The sequence below is a fragment of the Emydura macquarii genome, unplaced genomic scaffold (genome assembly GCF_026122565.2).
Source record: "Emydura macquarii macquarii isolate MOO-44397 ecotype Brisbane River unplaced genomic scaffold, CSIRO-AGI_Emac_v2 contig_1263, whole genome shotgun sequence".
NCBI classification, from domain to species: Eukaryota; Metazoa; Chordata; order Testudines; family Chelidae; genus Emydura; species Emydura macquarii.
Window position 1 is genome coordinate 6,601,517 of NW_027131400.1, and position 21,864 is coordinate 6,623,380.

Genomic DNA, 21,864 nt, shown 5'->3' on the forward strand with positions numbered 1-21,864 from the left:
GGAGGTGCATGTGTATATGTAAAGGTGTAGTATGTGCCCTTCAGAACAGAGAGGACACCAAATTATTACAGTTTCGTAGTATGTTAAGATGGGGCTTGCTTACTTAGTATCAGCTTTGGATGGAGATTGCTTCATAATCTTGTTTCTTTTCCTTTGAGAGAGGAATATTCCTCCCCAATCCTTTTTTTTTTTTTTTTTTTTTAATTTAAGAAAATAAGATGCCTTAATTTTTTATTTTACTGATCACTGCTTTTCTTTCAGCTTCTTGCCTGATTACATCAGCGGCGACTTTGATTCTATTAGACCTGAAGTCAAGGACTACTACAAGGACAAGGTAAATTAAATCGCTTTAATGTATTTGATTTGGTTTTTGTTAAAGCACCAGGGGTCCCCTTAGCACCTCTTGTGGGTTATTGAGCATCCTCAATTCCTTTTTTACCGTTGGCTTCTCAGGGACTTGCAGGACCAGGCCTGTTCCTGCATGTGAGTGGCACAATACAGTTTAATAAGTAATTGTAGAGAAAAAAAAAGCAACTTTGATGCACTTGGCTTTTAGTTGAGAATTTACAGCATCACCTAAGTAGAGTAGAAATGTGTAAAGATTTTCCTGGCAAGAAACTATTGTGAAGTTTCTGAAACTCTGAGTTTGAAAGACTGTTGGTTTTTTTTGCTATTTGAGATATCAGATTAATATCAGGAGATAAGCTCTTCAGATATTTTCAGAAATGTGATTTTCATGTGATATGATTTTATTCTTTAAGCAACAAACCATATATAAAGACATTTGCCTCTGGGTCCTTGATCAAACATTGAAACAGTGAGTCATGCTCTGATTATCTCTATCCTTGACTAATGAAGTGCCTTCTTTAATGGGACTTCTGGATAGATCCCAGCATATGTTAATTTGTACCTAATGCAACCAGCACATTTTCCACCAATATAATTAATTTTAACACTTTCCCTTTTCTTAAATCTTTGCCTTGACTATTGATTAAACTTCCCTTTATATTTAGAATCGCCACATCATCATATTTAGAATCACTATTCTTAAACTACTGTACATTAGAGAGACATGTTGGATGTGGTAAAAACTTTTATTGGACTGCACAGAATCTGTTTAGCAATCTGTTTTTGTAGGACTTTGTGCTCCGAGTCTTACCATCAGGCCCAAGAAAATTGACCTTTTGGAGTAACATCTATGAATTTGCAGGACTTTGATTATAAGCACCCCAGGCAGTAGTTTGAAACATGCTAAATGACAGTTTGTTCCTTATGAGCTGGCTGACAGCCTGAGAATCTCACAGATCTGATATTTCTTTGGGTTTCAGCTGTATTGGAGAATATACACAAGGACACTTCTCCTGAGACTGAAATACAAAGTAACTAATGGCCCAGTTCCCTTCTGTAGTTCAACTGTAATTTGTAATTTGCTACCACTACAGACTGAGTTCTTGCTTAAGGCACAATGAATTGTAAGGTGCTTTGTTAGCATTGTCCTCTGATCTGTGTAAGAGCTCCCATGTGATCATGAGTTTTCATGTGCTGTGTACCTGAGACCTGGAGTTTCCATCTTCTAGCAGTTGGTGAAACTGATCCAGATTCAGCTACTAAATCCATTCTTAGGAGCTCATGGTTAATTGGTTAATGTTTGCAAAGTGAAGTTTAAAGAAGGTGGTGTTTGTGCTAATAATTTCATTCTGCCTAAGTAAACTGCTAATTTCAAAGTGCAGTGGGATACCAGGCTTAAAGAGTGCTACCACAGAGTACATTTGACTTAATAGTTGGATGTAAATGGTGCTGTAAATTACACATTGGTCAGTAAGTGTAGCTTACAAGCCACAGGGTTCAAGCAAGGGAATCCTGTAATGGGAGACAGGGCGGGGATGGTGAGGGAGAACTCATTAGAGGGTATTAGAAGATGTATTCTAAATCAGGGGGTGCTTTTATATACCTTTCTGTTACAACATGCCTTTTATCATATAAATCAGGGGTGTCAAACTCATTTGCTATGGCGGGCCAGATTTGAATTAAATGTGCTTCAAGTGGGCCATACATACCATAAATCGAAATACTAGGCACAACCATTTTTATGTAGTATTATATTTTATTTGCTAGATATCAGCGATATAAAAACTGCAATAAATTCACTTCTACAACTACTACTATTTTACGATTAAAAGAATCGATCAATGATTAAGAATTATAGTACTTTATTTACTGCTACTGCTGCTTCCTGATGCCTGATACTTCTTACTTTGGATCACTGCATCAAAGTTTGGAGCAAGGGACTGGGCTGTGGCAAGCTTGAGTATTGTGTTCAGGTGTGCGTCAGTAAGTTGAGAATGAAATCTTGACTTGTTGATGTTCATTACAGAAAAGAGTTGTTCACAGACATACGTTGTCCCAAACATGGACAGGATTTTTGAAGCAAAAGACTTCGGCCTGGGATAATTTGATCCTACATACTGATAAAATGTTCCAACATCAACACTGGAAAACTTATCCCTCAGAACAGAATCACACTGCAGTTCGATTATTTCCATGTGAAGCTCCTCTGAGACCTCGTGCACATTGACAGAAAATGGGTTAAGGAAAATTGCAAAGTCTTTCTCAATGTATTTGAAGTCAGAAAACCTTGCTTGGAATTCATTTCTTAAGCTGGAAATTTTGCTGCTGTACTTTTTTGTGAGAACTTCACAATGAAACTCAGCTGTGTTGCATTGAGATTTTAAAGTTGGAAAATGTGCAGGACTATTATCTGAAAGTTGCTTTTCCCAAAGCTGAAGCTTAATCTCGAAAGCACTAATACTGTCAAAAACATCCATCACCAATTTATTGCACCCCTGCATCTTTATGTTTAGACAGTTCAGATGTTCCGTGATGTCCACCATAAAAGCAAGATCTTGAAGCCATTCATTATCTTGCAGTTCAGGCATAACCTTTCCTTTCTGATTCAAAAACAATTGTATTTTGCCATGCAATTCATAAAAGCGTTTCAGTACAGCCCCCCGACTTAGCCAATGAACATCAGTGTGATATGGCAACCCATGGGGTTTCTCAGTTATTTGCAGAAGACAGTTGAACTGCCTGTGGTTAAGGCCTCTTGTTCGTATAAAATTAACCGTTTTTATAACCACATCCAAAACATTATCCAGTTTCAGTGTACTACTGCACAGTGCTTTTCTCAACACCACAAATGAAAATTGCAGGCTGTGCCACATCAGTAACATCCGTACTGTCATCAACTGCAATCGAAAATGCAATAAAGGACTTGACTCTAGTTGATTGTTAAGGCTGTCTGACAAATCACTGATTCTCTCAGCGACTGAGTTTCTTGAGAGGCTTATATTTGCAAAGGCTTGCCGTTTATCCGGACATATTAATTCTGCAGTCACAAACGTATATATCTTTATAATTTCCCCATCTGAAAAAGGTTTTGATGACAGTGCTAGTTCATGCGTAATCATGTAGCTCACCTTAACTGCAGCTTCGCTTACTTGATGGGCATTTGTAAATAGTGATTGCTGCTTTCTCAAGAACTTCTCCAATTCAGAAACTTTGTCCTCACGCGACTTCCCAATATATTTATCAGACTTCTGAGCATGCTTGGTATCATAGTGCCTCCAAACATTATACTCTTTGGCAACAGCTACATGTTGCATACAAATCAAACATGTCAGCTTTCCGTTCAGTTCAGCAAAGAAATACAAATTTCTCCACTTCTCTTGAACCACGCGACATTTTTTAATCTATTTTTCTTTTCTTCGATAACATAATTACAAGGTCCCACACAAGGCTGTGTATGTATGTACAAGACCCTACCCACGGCTGTGTAAAGACACAAGGCTGTGTATATATGTACAAGGCCCGGCTTACGCAAGGCTGTGTACGCAAGATATCACCATAACAGTCTGGCATACACAGCACTCTGCGATGCCACAAGGTATTGTTTGTCTCTATAACTTAGCTGTAAAACCCTCCTTCAATGTGTGGAACTATCACAGCTTGATGGTATTTTACTTTGCAGGGCTACAGTGATATTTGAAGACTTGTTGTTCTATAGGAGAACTGAGTAACCCCAAAATTATGCAGTGGAAGAGATGTGCCTTTACTAGGCACCAGACGGAGAAGGAGCATAGATCTTTCAGTCTGAATAAATCTAATATAACAATTGGCTTCTGTCTTTCCTAAGCTATTTGCCAGTGTATTTTTGGGACAGTTCTTCTGGAAAGATGTAAGGGTGGCAATAGCAACCGAAGTGGGAGTAAATGTAAACTATGAGCAGCAGTAGGAAGGTTTTTCTGCAGCTGAAAGTAGCGTGTGTTTTGAAGTGAGTGGGCTGTGAAGAAGCAGTTCTGCCGCCCCGCCCCCCCGCAATGCCCCGAGACCACACTCTCTCCTCTTCCACCTTTTGGAGCGCGGTCTCGCACAGACAGCGCTCTGCATGATGCCCCAAGACCACACTGTCCCTCTTCCACCTTTTGGAGCGCTGTGTCTTGTGCACACATCTCGTGGCAGCGTGTGACGCCGCAAGATCTTGCGGCGTTGTACTCTCTGGAGACAGCGCGTGATGCCGCGAGATCTCATGGCAGCGCGTGCTGCCTCCAGAGAGTACAACGCCGCGAGATCTCGCAGCAGCACGTGCTGCCACCAGGGGCTAGACCAAAAAGGTTGATGGCCTGTATCCGGCCTGCGGGCTAGATGTTTGACACCCCTGATATAAATTGTATCCACTTGTTCATGTGTAGTTACATCACCACTTTCAGTTGCACCTAGCAAGTCACATAAGACAATAAGAAGAGGAGCAAGAGAAAGACAAAGGCAAATGTAGGTCCTCTACTTAGTGGGGAAGGAAAGCTAATAATGACATCAAGAAGGTTGAGGTGTTTAATGCCTGTTTTGCTTCAGTCTTCCCTGGAAAGGATAATAGTGACTAGATACCGAACACAATTAATATTAATGAGGGGAAAGAAATAGAAGGCAAAACAGCAAAAGAACAGGTTAAAGAATATTTAAATAAGTTAGATGTATTCAAGTCAGCAGCACCTGATGAAATTCATGCCAGGGTAGTTAAGGAACTAGCTGAAGCAATCTCAGACCTGTTAGCAATTATCTTCAGGAACTTGTGGAGGACGGGTGAGGTCTCAGAGGACTGTAGAAGGGCAAACATAGTATTTATCTTTAAAATAGGAACCAAGAGAACCTGTGAAATTATAGACCAGTTAGCTTGTCTTTGATACCTGGAAAGATACAGGAGCGAATTATTACATGATCAGTTTGTAAGCACTTAAAGAATATTAGGGTTATAAGGCACAGCCAACATAGATTTGTCAAGAACAAATCATGCTAAACCAACCTAATTTCCTTCTATGATAGGGTTACTGACCTAGTGAATGGAGGAAGCAGTTGATGTGATAAATTTTGATTTGAGTAGTGATTTTGACACTCCAACAGCAAACTAGGGAAATGTGGTCTTGATGAAATTTCTATAAGGTGGGTGCACAACTACTCAGAGTAGTTATCAGTGAAACACCCTACTCAGAGTAGTTATCAGTGGTTCGCTGTCAAACTGGGAAGATGCATCTGGTGCGGTCCAAGAGGGGCCAGTCCTGCGTCTGGCACTATTCAGTATTTTCATTAAGAATTGGATAATGGAGTGAAGAATAAAATTTGCGGATGACACCAAACTGGGAGGGTTGCAAGCACTTTGGAAGACAGGATTAGAATTCAAAACGATCTTGACAAACTGGAGAATTGGATCAATTGAAATCAATTGAAATCAACAAGATGAAGTTCAATAAGAAGTGCAAATTACTTAGTAAAGAAAAATCAAATGTTCAACTACAAAATGGGGAATATCTGATTAGTGGCAGTAATGCTGAAAGCGATTTTGGGGTTAGTGGATTATAAACTGAGTATGAGATATACAATGTGTTGCAGTTGCAAAAAAGGCTAATATCATTCTGTGGTGTATTAAAAGGAGTGTCATATGTAAGACATGGGAGGTCCATTGTCCTGTTCTGCTCGGTACTGATGAGGCCTCAGCTGGAGTATTGTGTCCAGTTCTGGGTGCTATACTTGAGATAAATTTCGATTAAATTTGTGAGAGTCCACAGGAGAGCAACAAAAATGGTAAAGGGCTTAGAAAACCTGACCTGTAAAGAAAGATTTAAAAAGCTTGACATGTTTAGTCACAAGAAAGAAGATGGAGGGGAGAGGGTTAGGGAAGAGGGTCATCTGATAAGTTTTCAAATGTATTAAGGGCTATTATAAAAAGGACTGATCAGTTGTTTTCCATGTTCACTGTACATGAAGTAACAGCCTTAATTTGCAGCAAGGGAGATTTAGGTTAAATATTAGGAAAAACTTTCTAACTATAAAGATAATTAAGATCTGGAATAGGCTTTCAAGAGAGGTTGTGGACTCCTCATTATTGGGGATTTTTAAGAACAGGTTGGACAAACACCTGTCAGGGATGGTTTAAGTGTACTAGGTTCTGCGTCAGCACAGGCGGCTGGACTTGTTGATCTCTCAAGGTCACTTTCAGCCCTATGTTTCTGTGATTCTGTGATTTATGTCCACTCTAAATTTAGTACTATGTACCATTCAACTCTGAAAAGAGTATCTGTAAGCATATCATTTTGTATTTGTGATGTGAAGATAGTAAGTAGTTCAATGTGATTGTACAAATGTAATGGAGTGCATAATCTGACCTGAAGAATCCATACTATTGGTGATGATTCATGAGCCAGAAAAGACACAGGTTGACTTGAGATCCCCATGGCGGTGTGCTTGGCTGGAAGAAATAATTTTATTTTTATTTTTAAACTGAAATAACTTGGTCTGAAATTCAGATGGTAAACACGGACGTAAGTGTATGGAGTTCTTCTCTGGAGAGGGGGGAAAAAGTAGATTTTGGCTAGTGCTCCACACAGTTGTCTCCTACTGAAACATATGGGCTAGTAAAGTACCAGCAGTAGTTTACTCAGTTCCCATAGCCACATCATTTGTTTACAATCTGTAAAATACAGAACACCTGCGAATCACTGAAAAATCGATGCTGCCTACCCAAATACATGGGGACAGGTCATCAGCTGGTGTAAATTGGCATAGTTTCATTTTGAAGTCAGTGGAGCTGACTACAGTGAAGCGAGGCTGAATTATAACAGATGAGGATCTGCTCCCCTATATGCACTTCACTCTCCCCCCATATTGGTTTGGTTTGGGGTTTTCTGAAGTTTAAAGGGAAGAAAAAACATTTACAAAAATAATTGATCTTTAACTTTCCCCTTCCTTTGAGCTCGGCTGCTTCAGTGTGGAATAAAAGACAGGGATAAACAAGAGATCAAAGCATGTGGATAATATGAATGTTTCATTTAACGATTTATAAGGAAAGAGAGTGAATGATTGCAAATGGGAAAACAGAGGCACTTTTGTTGCTCAGCATAGATTGATAAAATTGTGAAAAATCCACATCTCTGAGCGACACAGTTATACCAGTGGTTCTCAAATGGTGTTCCACGGAACCGGTTCCGCGGGCTGAGCGGAATGTTAAAAAAATCGCGCGCCGCCGAGCAGCTGTTCGCGCGCCGCCGAAAACGGCCCTGAGAGTGCGCCGCCGAATCAAGCAAACACCGCGCTGCCGAAAAGAGGAAGATTTCCTTGACTTTTCGGCGGACGGTATGGCATGGGCGGGCAAGGGTTCCGAGGGTATGGCATGGGCGCGCAAGGGTTCCGTGGGGGGAAAGAAATTGAGAAACACTGAGTTATACTAGCCAAACCCCTGGTATAGGCAGTGCTGTGTCAGTGAGACAGCTTCTCGCCATTGACATAGCTATCACTTCTTGCAGAGGTGAACTAACTACGCTGATGGGAGAAGCTATCCCATTGACGTAGGAGCATTTTCATTGAAGCGCTATGCCAGCGCAGCTGCAGCGTTTTAAGTGTAGACCTGCCCTTGGAAAACTATATGGGTTCATGTGGAGCAGGGTTAGGCCAACACTAAGTGCTTTTGAAAATTCCACCCTATACACTCGTCAGACTCTAAGTGGTGGGAAATTTTTATGATATTTAATTACATATCATATGCTCCTGATCTACTTGGTAGATAAAAAGGGCAAGTTGTGTTCAAATATTTGGAGGTACAGGGCTGGAACAAATCATGTCAATTTGTTAATTTACACCATCAAGTAGTAAAAGTAATTTTGTTCATATTTATTAAACTAAAGCTGTATTTCTCTTTGGTTTTATAAATGTACTGTATAGTTCATCTAATTTTTATTTATGCATAAAATGTCAGTGCCAAACCCTACCTTTTAAAGCAGCATTGATTGAGTGAGATGAATGCATTACTTTTAAAGTGTCTGAGTAAGAGGAGTTAGTTGTCACTGTTAAAGCTTAAATGTGAAATTAATCATGTTATAAAATATACTCATTTGCAAGTAGTTGTGTCAGAAGATGCATCACCCTGCTGGGTAAGAGGAAGTATTAAAGCCCACATATGAAGTTAATTATTGTTATATAAAGTATTCCAATCTGGAGTGTCAGCTGAGGAGCAAAGAGAGGAGCAAGAGACACTGATGGGCCTGATTCTCTGTCATCCTACCTTCATATTGGGCTAACTCCACTGACCTCCGTGACTTTACTCCTCATTTACAGGTGTAAATGAGAAGAGAATCAGGCCCATTTTCTTCATTATGGCATTAATGTTACAGGAAATACTGCATCCCTGTGTGTATTCAGAAAGTCCAAAGTTTTTAATGGAACGGGTAAGCTCCCTCAGAATCTTTATGTTGATTTGCTGTCATTCTCATAGGCAAGCAACATTACATGAGGATGTTATAGCGTCTCCCTTTCTCCCTTAGCAGGGTCATCAATGTTATGACCAGCGTTGCAGGGCAATCATTAAAATAGGATAGAAAAAAATTAATGTTTTTTAAATCAAGTTGCAATTTATTCATTAAAACAGATTTTGTTAATGTAAATTATATTTTTCTTTTAAAAAATAAACCCATTAAAATTAAATTAGAAGTTATGACAACCTATATGAAGGCCTAAATTTAGTATTATCTATTAAAACAACTTATTCCTTATTGTTATTTACTCCTAGTGGCTCACCAAATGAAATTAATAGGCAGCAGGTTTAAAACATAGAAAAAGAAGTATTTCTTCACACAATGCCTATTAATTTCATTTAGTGAGCCCCTAGTTCTTGTGAAGGCCAACACTATAACAGCGTTCAAAAAAGAACTCGATAAGTTCATGGAGGTTAGGTCCATCAATGGCTATTAGCCAGGATGGGCTGAGATGCAAAACCATGCTATGAAGTGTCCCTAGCCTCTGTTTGCCAGAAGCTGGGAATGGGCGACACATCACTTGACAACTACCTTTTCTGTTCGTTCCTTCTGAAGCACCTGGCGTTGGTCATTGTCAGAAGACAGGACACTGGGCTAGATGGACCCATAGGTCTAACCCAGTATGGCCGTTCTTATGTTCTTAAATTAAACTTAAAAAAATTTAAGCAGTACACATTTTTATTGAAGTTTTTAAAGAAAGTCAAACCACTGAACTGGTGGAAGTCACTGGCTATATATACCAAGAACAAGATTTTGTTGAGATGCTAAACCAGTGTTTTAAAACAGCAAATAGCCTCTTCTGCAGGTGCAGAGAGAATATTTTATTTTAGTTTGTTCAACCAGTTCAGTTCGATGATTAGTGCATTCAAAGTGGAGAAACTGACTGGGAGTTGAAAAAACAGAAACACTTGTTTTCCTCTTCCAATCTATGAATAAAAATGACGTATGAGAAGATGAGATCTATTAGTTCTAAAATCTTGAAGGACATGCTGACCAGAAATAATCAGTTCAATTCACTAATTACTGATTATATTTCCTTTGTTTAATAAATCAATTATTTTTGAATGCAAACATGTTTTTTAGACTTTTCTTCTCATGTGTATGGCACATTTCAGGTAGTTTTATATAACAAATGATTTTAAAATGCTGATTTTTTTGCATTTTAACTGAATTCCAATTTCTATTCAAATAAAGTTTGATACAAATAACAAGTAAAAAATTAATCTAGTAAATAAGAAATGTCATTCACCATTTTCTAATATAATAAAAAATGTAAAAATTAAGAATTTGAATAAATGTATGTTAAGCTGTATAATTGCTTTTATGTGATATAATATATCATCCTGGTTAGCAAAAAGCACCAAATTTGGTATAAATACTATATGTAATTGCAAATGAACATGTTTTAATGTTTACCAACAAACAAAAATCAACCTTCTTTGATGTTTGCACTTTTTGTTATTTTTCTAAAGACTAAAATCAATGATTCTTGCTTACTGATGTAAATCATTATTAAAATCAGTGATTTAAATCAGTCCACCCTGATTTAAATAAAAGTTGATAAACAGATTTCTCTTGGTTTATCTTCTCTAGATGTGACATGCAATAGTGGAAGAGGTGTGAGAACAAAGCCACTGGATTGTGCAGTTTAATAGGACATTAATTGTATCTGGGTGATTATAAATATGAAGCACAGATGATGGGTTAGGAGCACTTTGGTTTTGGGAAGGAACAGAGCAAACGTATTTATTGCCTAATAAAGAGCTAAGGCTGAGCTTTATTTTTCTAAGCTGCAGTATTGGTTTATGTATACTAAGATAGTAGGATATGTATACTAGGCCCAAGAGAGGAGAAGGCTGCCTACACCTTTACATTAAAAAAATTGTAAAATTGATTTCAGACCCCCTCCCTAATTATTTAAGCATTCAATATCTTTAAAATTGGACAGAATTACCTTGCCACTGTCATATAACTCCCCCACCCCACCCCACCTTTTTTTTTTTTGGACTACTATATCTCATTTTCCTCTTTTAATTAGAATTTGCTCTATATAATGTCAGAGGTTGATGACAGGACAGGAATTTAATATATCCTTCACTCTTCCTGACCCTTTTTGATTTTTAAAATGTGTATTGGCACTAACTTCATCATATTGTGTGATCCCATATTAAGAGCCTAAGCTATCTTTTCGATTGGCATGCATAGTTTGAAATGTGTAGGGGAAAAGATACTATACACAGAGAAGACTTGTGATGATATTACTGTCACTAGTCTTGTCTCCTTGTTAATATAGCTTAATATTTCTATTAGGATATTTTAAGCATTACTTTAAAGATGGAACAACCATTTGTACTGCTGTCGTGCCTCGAACAAAGCCCAGAATAAAAAGTTCTTGAAAGTTACAATGTTATGGGGTGTTCCGAAAATAATACAGGATCCACACTTATGCGTCAATCCAGAAGGCCCAATCCAGTCAATGGAAGAGACTACCCATTGATATTTATGGGCATTAGTTCAGATCTGTGATCAGAAACGATAAATATATGCATTTATAAGTCCAATATCTCTTTTAATAGATAATTTAGAGGCTTGTTTTCCCTGTTCTGTTCTTTAAAAAAGCCCTTGAGAGCTGCTTATTTTTATAGATCATTTTGTGGTGATAGCCTTTTTCCTTTAATTTTTTTTCAGTTGCCTCCACATCTGGTATTCCTGTTACATTTCCTGAATTTGTGTTAATGCTTAATGCATAAGGTATTGACAAAGGGCTTTCCCTGCCACTGCATTTATTAAGTTCAGTAACATATTTGTAACACGAAGGCAACGTTCAGATGTATGTTTACATTTTACACTGAAGTGTTTTGCTCAGCTATAAATGTGGTCTTGTTTACTGCTTTGTTCACTAAGTACTACATGTGTGTGTGTGAGAGGCTGAAAATGCTACTAGTCAGGAAAAGTGAGCAGTCATCCCTCATGTTAACTAAGTTTCATCAGTTATGTTATCAATTTTAACACATACATTAAGGTTATAAGCATCTCAGTGTCTATTCTCATGTATTTATTTTTCTGAATCTTAAATTATATGACTGGGTACTGGATATAACTGAATCCTGAGGAATTTGAGTGATAAAAATATTCTTTTCAATTAATTAATTTTTAAAGTAAAAATGGTTTGCATATAGGACCTAATTCTTCCCTCATGTGTACAGCTAGCTCCCAGTGAATTCTGAGAGGGGTTGCACATATGTATTTGAGGGAGAATTGTTTGACCCTTTAATAGTACAGTTAGTTTTGTTTTTCCATGCATGTACTTATAAAAGCCGCTGTAGTAAATTCTCTCCCTGAGATGCAATAGCTAGGTCGATGGAAGAATTCTTCTGCCTACCTAGCATTTGGGATCAGGGACTTAGATCAGCTTAACTATGTCACTCAGAGATGTGGACTTTCTATGTAATTTTCTAGTGTAGACCAATCGTAAGAATCTGTCATCACACCACTCTGCAAACTTTCATTCATTCATAAACTGATCTCAAACAGAAACGTGGTTTGGAAGAACGTTGTTAATGCCTCCCTGGTTTCTCCTCCAATCTCTAGCTTTGCTAGCCATTCACTACTACTGATTTGTGGTTTTCCTACTAGTGATGTCCCAGAGAGCTCAGCCTTTCCGGGAACCTCAAGTCTCATGTCCTTTCTGATTTCTTGGACCCTATGGCACACTTCTATTCTGCAACACTTTCACGCTGTTTCTTTTGGGGGATTGCACTCTGTGGAGCCTCCCCTTAAATGATGTTTTCTGCTATACCATCTGAAGGGAAAGCTGCTGAAAATTCCTTCTGGGATGTGAGGAAAATGTGAGACCTTCCCTTTAGAGACTCCTAACACAATTGGCAGATCGCTGCTGCCAGATCATACGGCAGATCTCTGCCACAACAGAGATTGGCGCTAGGGAGCGATAGTAGGTTAGTGTGTCTAAGCTTTGGATACATCTGAACTTTAGAGGTAATTAGTTTCCTCAGCATAGAGAGCTGCCATTTGGCTGCCCAGTCAATCCAGCACATCCATCTTATAGCAAAAATCATGGTCTTGGTGTAACCAAGCCTTAAATAACATTTATTGTAAAACCCTCCATTTACAGGTATTCATTTAAGGGGGACTTACTATATTAATGAAGGTATTAGTTTGTCAAGTAAAAAGTATTTTATATGACAGGATAATTCTATTATTCACAGTATTTATGCCAGTGTTATATTTTTCTATTCTGAAACAATATTTTTCAGATCCTGTTGGGATCTAGTGTTCTACTGAGTGGTATAGGTGACTTAGGTTATATTGACCTTCTGCACAAGCCTAATGGAAATCACATTGTACCCTTCCAGAAATGACATGAGTTTTCAAGAGCTACTGTGCTGGGTAGGCAGTTTTGTAAAAGGGGGAGAGGAGGTAAGTAAATACACTAATTAACAGAGACAAATCAAGCTACAGCAAAGGATGGACTAACCCAAACAAACTAACAGTGGCCTGCTAACGTTTTGCTTAAATTAATTATTTTTTTAAGCTCCCTGAGTGGAACAAAGGGTCTTTTTTGATGTCTTTTAAATGTGTAATTACTTTGTTTCACTCTAAAATAAGACTATTGTTAGCTTCTTAGGATTCTGATAAATCTGAACTGCACTTTTCTGTTTTCTATACCAGAGTGAATGACAATCAATGTAGAATTAGCTATTCTTTACAAACCCCTACTTAACCAGAAGTTTGCTCCAAACAGTTGTCTGGGAAACCACACAGACTTTGGCCTGCTGCAATACCAGACTTTGCCTTGTCTCTCGATCTCTGGTCTCTGACTCCAGCCTGGCTTTGACCCTGATTCCTGCCTCCCGATTTTAACCTGGTACCTCCTATGATCTCCAGTGTTCGACCCCAGCTTGACTCTTGTTTATGGGACCTAGCCTTGCAGTTCCTTCAACTACTGCCCAATGACTCCCATCCCTGGAGACACTGGGCAGTAGTTGTCCTCAGCCCAGCTGTGATTTCTAGGCTAGACCACCTATGCCCTGGTCCTTTACACATCAGCCTCCATGGATGACATCTCAACTGGGGTTGGATGGATTTTCTCCGAGGGGGACAAATGACAGGAGAAATTAAGTGAGCCAACAATGACTGACATATTGTCAGAGTGTATGAACTTAATGGAAAAACGAAGAAATGACCCAACTTTGGGATGAGTGTATGCATAGCTTGCCCAAGTCAATGGCGATTCCTGAAAAAATGGCTGCACTTTGAGCAGAGCACTTTTGGGAGAGAAAATGTATACAGCAGAGAAGGATCATCACATGGGAGAGGTTGAAATGCATCTAGGTGCCCCAAAGACGTACCACAGGGAAATACTATGCCTGGTATATGCCATACCCTGTAGGGGACACCTTGGTCAGGAGACAACACTTGACTGAATGACTTCATTTTTATTGGCTAGGCGTCCATCAGGAGATACAAAAGTACTGTATCTCCTCTCTGGAATGGCAGTGGGCAAGACATTTGACCCATTTGAAAGGGCTGGCATGGACTTAATGGCTCCTTGGCAAAGAGTGCAGCTGGATTCCAGCGCATACTATACCACACAGTACCCCCAGGCTATTCTGTCCCACTCCACCAAAGCAACAGCCCTTGCCCTGGAGCTCATGGAAGTGTTCACCTGAGTGGGAATCCTTCAGGTAGTAATCACAAATCAGAACACCAACTTTTGTGTCCCAACTTATGAAGGAACTGCATAGCCTGTTGAAGATAAAAGCCTTAAGAAAGTTGGTGTGCCACCTCCAGTTTGATGTGCTGATAGAGAATTGTAATAGGACCTTAAAAAGTATGTTGCGGATATCTGTAGCCTTGAAACCTTGCCACTGGCACCAATTACTTCTGCCACTCCTGTTCACCATCCATGAAATCCCTATATGGGAGACAGTCAAGTGGAATTCTAGACCTCTTTCACGCAACGTGGGAGGAACAAAGTTCCAAAGCCATAAACTTGGTACAGTATGTGCTATGGCTGGGAGAGAAGCTAAAGATCATTGGCACGTGTGCAAGAAGGAATCTAGTCAAGGCACAAAAGCACAGGTGTACAACAAGGGAACTGATGCCCAGGAATTTCAACAAGGGAATTGGGTGTTACTTTTGGTTCCCCCTTCAGAATCCAAATTGTTGGCCAGGTGTCAAGGCCCCTTTGAAGTGATGACTCAGAACACTAAACTCTGAGATTTGTCAGCCCGGTAAGAGGAAAGACACTAAGGTATACCAGGCAACCTGCTAAAGACCAGGAAATATCAGGAACAGTTCCTGGAAATTCCATTTCCCCCAGAACCCAGGCCCCTATAGTCCCCAGCTATGACCAAGACTTGGTAGAAGACCTGCAGATGGAACAAAAATGTCAGCTCCAAAAACTGCCCAGTTCTTCTCTGCGTTCTCTTCTGCAGTTATAGGACAGACTCACCTAATGTTCCATCACGTACAGGCTGAATTGGGTGGGAGAGAACTTTTGGCCATTGCTAAGATACATGTGGGGGAAATAGTACAGCAGGAACTGCAAGCTAGATATTTGTAGTGTCCCTTGTGGCAGAGAAGAGACGGGACTAAGTTGTAATAATGAACATAACAGAAATTTCTCTTCAGGGTCACTGAATGCACTCTGATCCCTGTAGTTCTTTCAAGCTCCCTGAGGAAATAAAACCATTCTTTGCTACCTAATATAACCACGAAATCTCTCCTTAAGTTCTGGTCTGGACTTTAACAGCCATGGAATGAACAGCCACCTGAACTAATGTGTGTGTGGAGAGAGGTCTTAAAAAAATGTTACTGGGAATATTTTTTTGTTTGTTCTGTTGCCTATAAAAATAGGTGCCTCAGCTACCATGACTCTATCTGTGCTGGGCTCCAGAGGAGCCATTAAAACCCCTAACCAACCTAAAATAGCTTTTCAGTACCCTATAGTTTTAAAGATCAATATCATGGGCCCTGTAGGGCTAGAAGCATGTGTTGTGTGCACTCCTGGGAAGCTGGGCTCCCAGCTCTGATGTTATAAGCTCCTATTTTTGTCTCTGTGGAGACGTTAAAATTAAAAAAATAAATTTACAGACTCCTTGTGACATTCTTCTTACTAGAGAAGCTGTTACTGGTGCAGAAGTGACTCTTGCCCATATTAGGCTTGAGGCAGGTGTAATTTGAGGGAGAAGCTCTACATTTCACAAGCAGAGGCAGGTGAGACATTTTTACAATTTATTACAGAACTAGATGCTCCAAAGAGTCAACTTCTGTTGTTCTACAGCCCACAGTCATGAATTTGAACAATTTTACTTGCTTTGGTGGTCAGATCAAAGAGCTATGAAAATTGTGTATAACCCTCTGGTATTATCCTTTTTATGCTAAGCCACCAGCAATCTGCAAATCTGGACTCTGAATTCTGCCATAGGTCTGCTGCCGCCGGGTGAGAAGAGCTGGAGCTCTGTTAGCAGCACACCTATCCAGCGCAGTAATATCGACCCTGTCTCAGAGTTCTTGATGCCCATGTGGCCCAACTGGGAGTTCGTTTTCATAATGGCAACATCTGACCACCACCCCCTCCTCCACCAGGCCCAGTTTGTCTCTAGTCCTTTCCTCTACCCCAGTGGAACATCCCAGTAGCACTATCGGTGGTCTTCAGTGAATTCCTGTCAACAGGTTGGAAGCCTTTTCAGGATCTGACTGACAGGCTGAGAATCAGAGTGCTGCTCCAAACTGCTTTCTTCAGTAGAGAGCTTTTCCGCATATATTTCAGCCAGGAATATCTCATCTTATCGTAGTAAACTGCTAAAATCGTTGTGAATAATGCCTTAATTATAGTCTGTAGTGCCATACGTCTGAATGAAACCTGAACAGTGCACAGCACCCTGCGGCAGTGCCACAGAACACAGCTGTCTTTCAATGAAGTATTTGCCCCCATTGAAGTCACTGAAATCAATGGCAACACTCCAACTGGAGAAAGGATTTTCACTCTGATCTTGATTAAAATAACTGTTAATCTTTGACCCCTAACCTGGTCTTCAAAGGTTGATATCTAAACTATTATTCATATGGTAGGACGCTTAAGGAGGTGGTAATAATGGGAGCCATTAAAGCTGCAAAGCAAACCTAAAATATATACTAATATTTGAATAGGTTTTGCAACATGTCAAAGGCCTATAGGGCCTTGTAGTTTACATAAGTAGCTAGTATGAGTGCTTGACCTAGGGATATAAGACTTAATATGTATTCTGTAATTGACAACTAAGCCGCAAAAGAACAGCTTGTTCTTGACATAAAGGGATTGTATGGGCTTGTTGGTATAACCATGGAGGAAACCCGCATTAATGTATCAAATCCACTAGTAAAAGTGTTGATGCAAATAGCTTACTTATAACTGACATTACCATAATTATGGTCTCCTGGAATAACAAATATAGGCAAATCTAATATGATCCTGGCTATGGGCGAGTGTAAAGACAATAGGATTATAAAAGATAACCAGCCCCTAGTTGGGGACCTTAGGATGACAGGATGATGCAAACTGGATAGTCATGCCCATTTATGGTGCTTCCTCCACTTAGCGCTGGTCTACACTTACCTGGAGATTCGGCGGCAGTCGACGGGAGTTACGCAATGTACGCAGAGTAACTTGCGTAACTCCCGTAGACTGTTGTGCTTCCCTTCTGCGTGCCGTCTTCACTGCACTCTGTTGTTCCCGTCATCGCAGCGCTATGCACTTGAGGAGGTGGTTTACTAATATCGACTTCCTGATTGATTGAGTGGGTCTACACTGACCGCTCAATCGATCCAGAAAGATTGATCTGACTGTGGCGACGTTGCTGCCATCAGTATAGACATACCCTTAATGTTTTTCTATCTTCACTTTAATGGTCTCCTGTAGACGAGTGAGCGTGCAAAATTCAGTTAGGGTTGCTTTTCTATATTTATTCCTATATCTATATTTCTATTTATTTTTCTGTAATTGCAGTTATGCTTGTTTGTATGGAACTAAATAAAGTCCTCATGTCTCTGTGACTCACCAATCTCATTATCTATATAATAAATTTATGTATCTGCCTGACTATGAATCTGTCACTGGTGACTTGTGCAATTCACACCCCAATTAATCAAAAGGCTATACAGCCATCTGCAAAATGGATCAGAAGCTAGAACTGCAGTGTAGCTCAGCATTGATTTATTAGAATGAAGTAGCTAGTGAATTTGCTAACCATTTGGCATATATCCATGTCTTAAAATGACAACAAGACATTCAATATTTTAAGGAAGGCTTATCGAATGGGGGAAGGATTTCACAATATGGTGGATTGTTATGCTCTGATTAAATTTCAATAATCTGGTATTTGGTAAAGCAGTACACAATACAACACAAAGTTTGTGTAGGATCTTTCAGATAAACTCTAACTTTCAATGCTTTGCAGACTTAAATACAATTAGGTAGACGGGTAGAAAAATGAAGTGTTATGGGAAAAGGACTAAATATTTATTTTTTGTGTGAGATCTGTAGAGAGATGTATTCTTTAAGATTGGTGGATATAAGAAGGTGATTACCAGATAGTGCAAGCTACAGAACAGCTGTGAACTCCTACACTGACAGAAGTGAGATGGTTGATGGAACAGGGAAGTGGCTGGTGCCAGATGAGTGGAATGAGGAGGGAGGACAGTAGATCAATATAAGATTCCTTTACGCTATGATAATATTTCACACTTATGTAGTGCCTTTCATCTGAAGATTGCAAGATGCCTTAGAAAGTTGGGCTAAATGTTATTTTGTCTGGTAGATACAGAAAGATGTATATCCCTAAAAGATGTACAGTCTGTCCCTACCACTTGTTCAAAATGTCTAAGCTATATGACTCCCATGGAATTCAATACACTTAAATGAGTCTACTAGCTAAAGCCACACACATGGAAATTTAAGGGACAATAGAGGCACAATCTATAACCGTTTTATAAGACATTTATTTGTTCCTTCAGCACAATCCCAAATAAACTTTTAAAAATATTTCTATTTCTAATGTACAGTGAGGAGATCTAATCCTTATTCCCTGAGAGTACTGCCTGAGTAATCAATAAGTAAGGACCTCAGGATTTGACTAAAGGAGTTCAGTTAAAATGTGACTGGAATTCCACGTTTTCAAATTGTCCATACAACACTGTATGAATTCTATTTGTGCATGCAGTGATTGCAACTAATTGTGAAATCATAGTAACTGTTTGCAGAAATACCTTTTAGATGGCCCGTCCCTCTTGTCTCCTGCATATGCAATTACTGTGATTAGACATGCAGTCATGGTAACTTCAAGTGCAAATTATGTGCAGGTATTTTTGTACTTGCAGTTACTGGGGTACCTGGTTTACACAGGTCTTGAAATCTGTGCATCGATTACTTCTAGGGTTTCCACTGTAGTAATATCTAGTATATTTATATAATGTCCTCATGAAAGGATGTCATAACCATTAATTAGTTAAACACTTGCAGTACCTTTGTGTGTGTGTTATAGTTCATAGGGGTCTGCTGAGGCACAAAATCCAGCTTTTGAAATATAACCTCTAATTTTTGGGTCCTCAACTTAGATGTCTAAGTAACTTTGCCAAGATCGCCTGTTGAGTCATTGTCAGAGCGAAGAACAGACTCCAGGAGTCATGATTTTCAGTCCTAAACTCTACTCACTAACCAACATTGCCTTTGTGTATACATTAATATATATTAATACATTTTGCCTTTCTTCTACAGAAAGCAATTTTTAAAATCATGTAGCCAGTTTACTACAGTTTGATAATTAGCTTAATATGACTTGATTTTGGTTTTACTTATGCTATATAGAGAACATATATTTTATTTTAGTGACGGTTAGTTAAATTGATTGATAAATTAAATTGTCAAATTTAGGGTGTGAATTTAATAATTCTGGTGTCAGAGAGACAAAGTGGGTGAGGTAATATTTTTTATTGGACCAACAGAAAATGCTTCCTCAACCACCTTGTTTCTCTAATATCCTCGGACCAACATGGCTACAACTCTACTAACTCCTGTGTTGGTATTTGGAAATTAAATTGATTATTGGCACCAAGTTTCTTGCAATCCTTTTTCACAAATTTACTTCTCCTAAGTTTTGATAAGGCTCTTGACATGATTTGCAACACTAAGATACTTCACTAAACTCTTGAATTTTGTAGAGCGCAAACATATACCATTAACCCTATACACTTTAATTAACCCTATAAACTGCACACGGAAACTGCACATAGAAAATCTACAGCGCTCAGTTTTAATAAATATATATATTTTACAATAGTAAGGCATGTAATATAATTTTAATAACGCACCAAACTATATAATTCAGTACTTGCATCTGAAAGTAACTCTCCACAGATATTTCAGTATAAATTTCTGAAGTTTGTTTTGCGTTAGGGGAGCAAAGTGTTCCTGTTTTAAAAAGCAGGATCTTCATATTTTAGAGGACTGAAATCCACTTTCACTTAACCAATTTAATTTTACTGTAGCAGTGATTCATCTGGATTAGTAATTTAAGGTATATGTATGCATTTAGCCTGCAGAGAATCCATCCCCACTGCTCTCTCCTCTTCATTCATGGATTGAGGACACCTTTTAAAATCCTGGTTCCACTTACTGAAACCAATCCTAATAAATCTGAATTTAATGCTTTCCTAATTTGTGGGATGAACACAATCACCTTTCTTTTTTAGTCTCCAGGCCATATTTTCAGTTATGCTCTTGCAAATATCTATGCATGCCTAAGTTAAGAGCACAAATACCAGATGTTCACAAACAAATTGGTTACTTATACACACATTGGCCCCATACTTACAGATTGTCCATTTGTACATATACATCTCGTATTTGTACTCCTAAACGAGGCGTGTGCAAATATTTGTGTGTCTAACGTTTAAACTCCAGCCCTGTAGGTTTTTTAAATAGAGAGGCCCAAAAAGAAACCTTAGATCTAGTCTCCTTACAGTTTTGTCATCGTACGAGTGTGAAGGTTCAGTGTTCCAGCCAGTGTGTGACTGCAAAAGGCATTGCACCAAAAGTCATGTGAAATAATGCCTTCTGGAGCTCCCCTGTGCACAGGGAGATATATCTTAAAGGTTTTGGAGGGGGGGAGGGAACATAGGAGTAGTCCTCTTGCCCCATTACATTCCCACATGTGCAATATGCCTGTGTTAATGTTGTTAAAATCTTAAGTTTTTGCATTTCCCAGTTTTTGAATTTTTACCAGGGCAACTTTAACATTTCTTTAATGTCACCGTTACAGGACTAGCTTCACCTCTGTCCCTCTCCAGTCTCTTTGAGTGCACTTCCTCAAGAATCTGGCCTTGGGCCTTTACCTCTCTTGGGATGGAATTACATGATTTTCTTGGTCTTAGACCAGGCCCTGAGCTGCAACACCCTGGGTAATAACCATTCTTACCCAACAAATCTGGCTAGGTTCAGCACCTGGATTTCTCTCCTTTGGAGTCTTTGGCAAGTGATGATAGAGTGATTAAAAATATTTGTTTTAAAAAGACTTTCTGATCTTAACAATAGGAACAAAGTATAACGTAAGAGGAAAAAGGGTTTAAAAACAATACAGTCTGTATACAGGTCATCTTACCTAAAGGAAAGATATTTTGCCATCCCTTGGCAAAGACTTCCCTTTACTATCTCTGACAACTGCCCCCTCCCTAGAAAAAGAGTCACTTTTATCCACCGAGAAGTCCTTTGTCTTAGACTTGGTCTACACTACAAACATATGTAGATATAACTATAAAATCTACACCCTTGAGCGGTGCAGTTATTTCAGCCCGGTGGAGACAGTGCTTTGTTGATGGGAGAGCTGCTCCCGTTGACATGTTCCACCTCCCTGACAGGTGGTAGCAACCTACGCCAACAGGAGCAGCTTTCCCATCCGTGAAGGTTGTGTCTTCACTAAGCACTCCAATGGCCCAGCTGCAATGGCCCAGA

The 21,864-nt window shown here is 39.2% G+C and overlaps 1 protein-coding gene across 8 annotated transcripts in view; it reads left to right on the forward strand.

Moving 5' to 3' along the window:
- The window catches only part of TPK1 (thiamin pyrophosphokinase 1), a 448,492-nt gene that overhangs the window by 240,279 nt on the left and 186,349 nt on the right, over nt 1–21,864 (forward strand). For all 8 annotated transcript variants that reach the window (XM_067550355.1, XM_067550351.1, XM_067550354.1 and 5 more), the window contains one exon: nt 262–334. In XM_067550355.1, the coding sequence (XP_067406456.1) occupies nt 262–334 (73 nt within the window). The remainder of the gene's footprint in view (nt 1–261; nt 335–21,864) is intronic.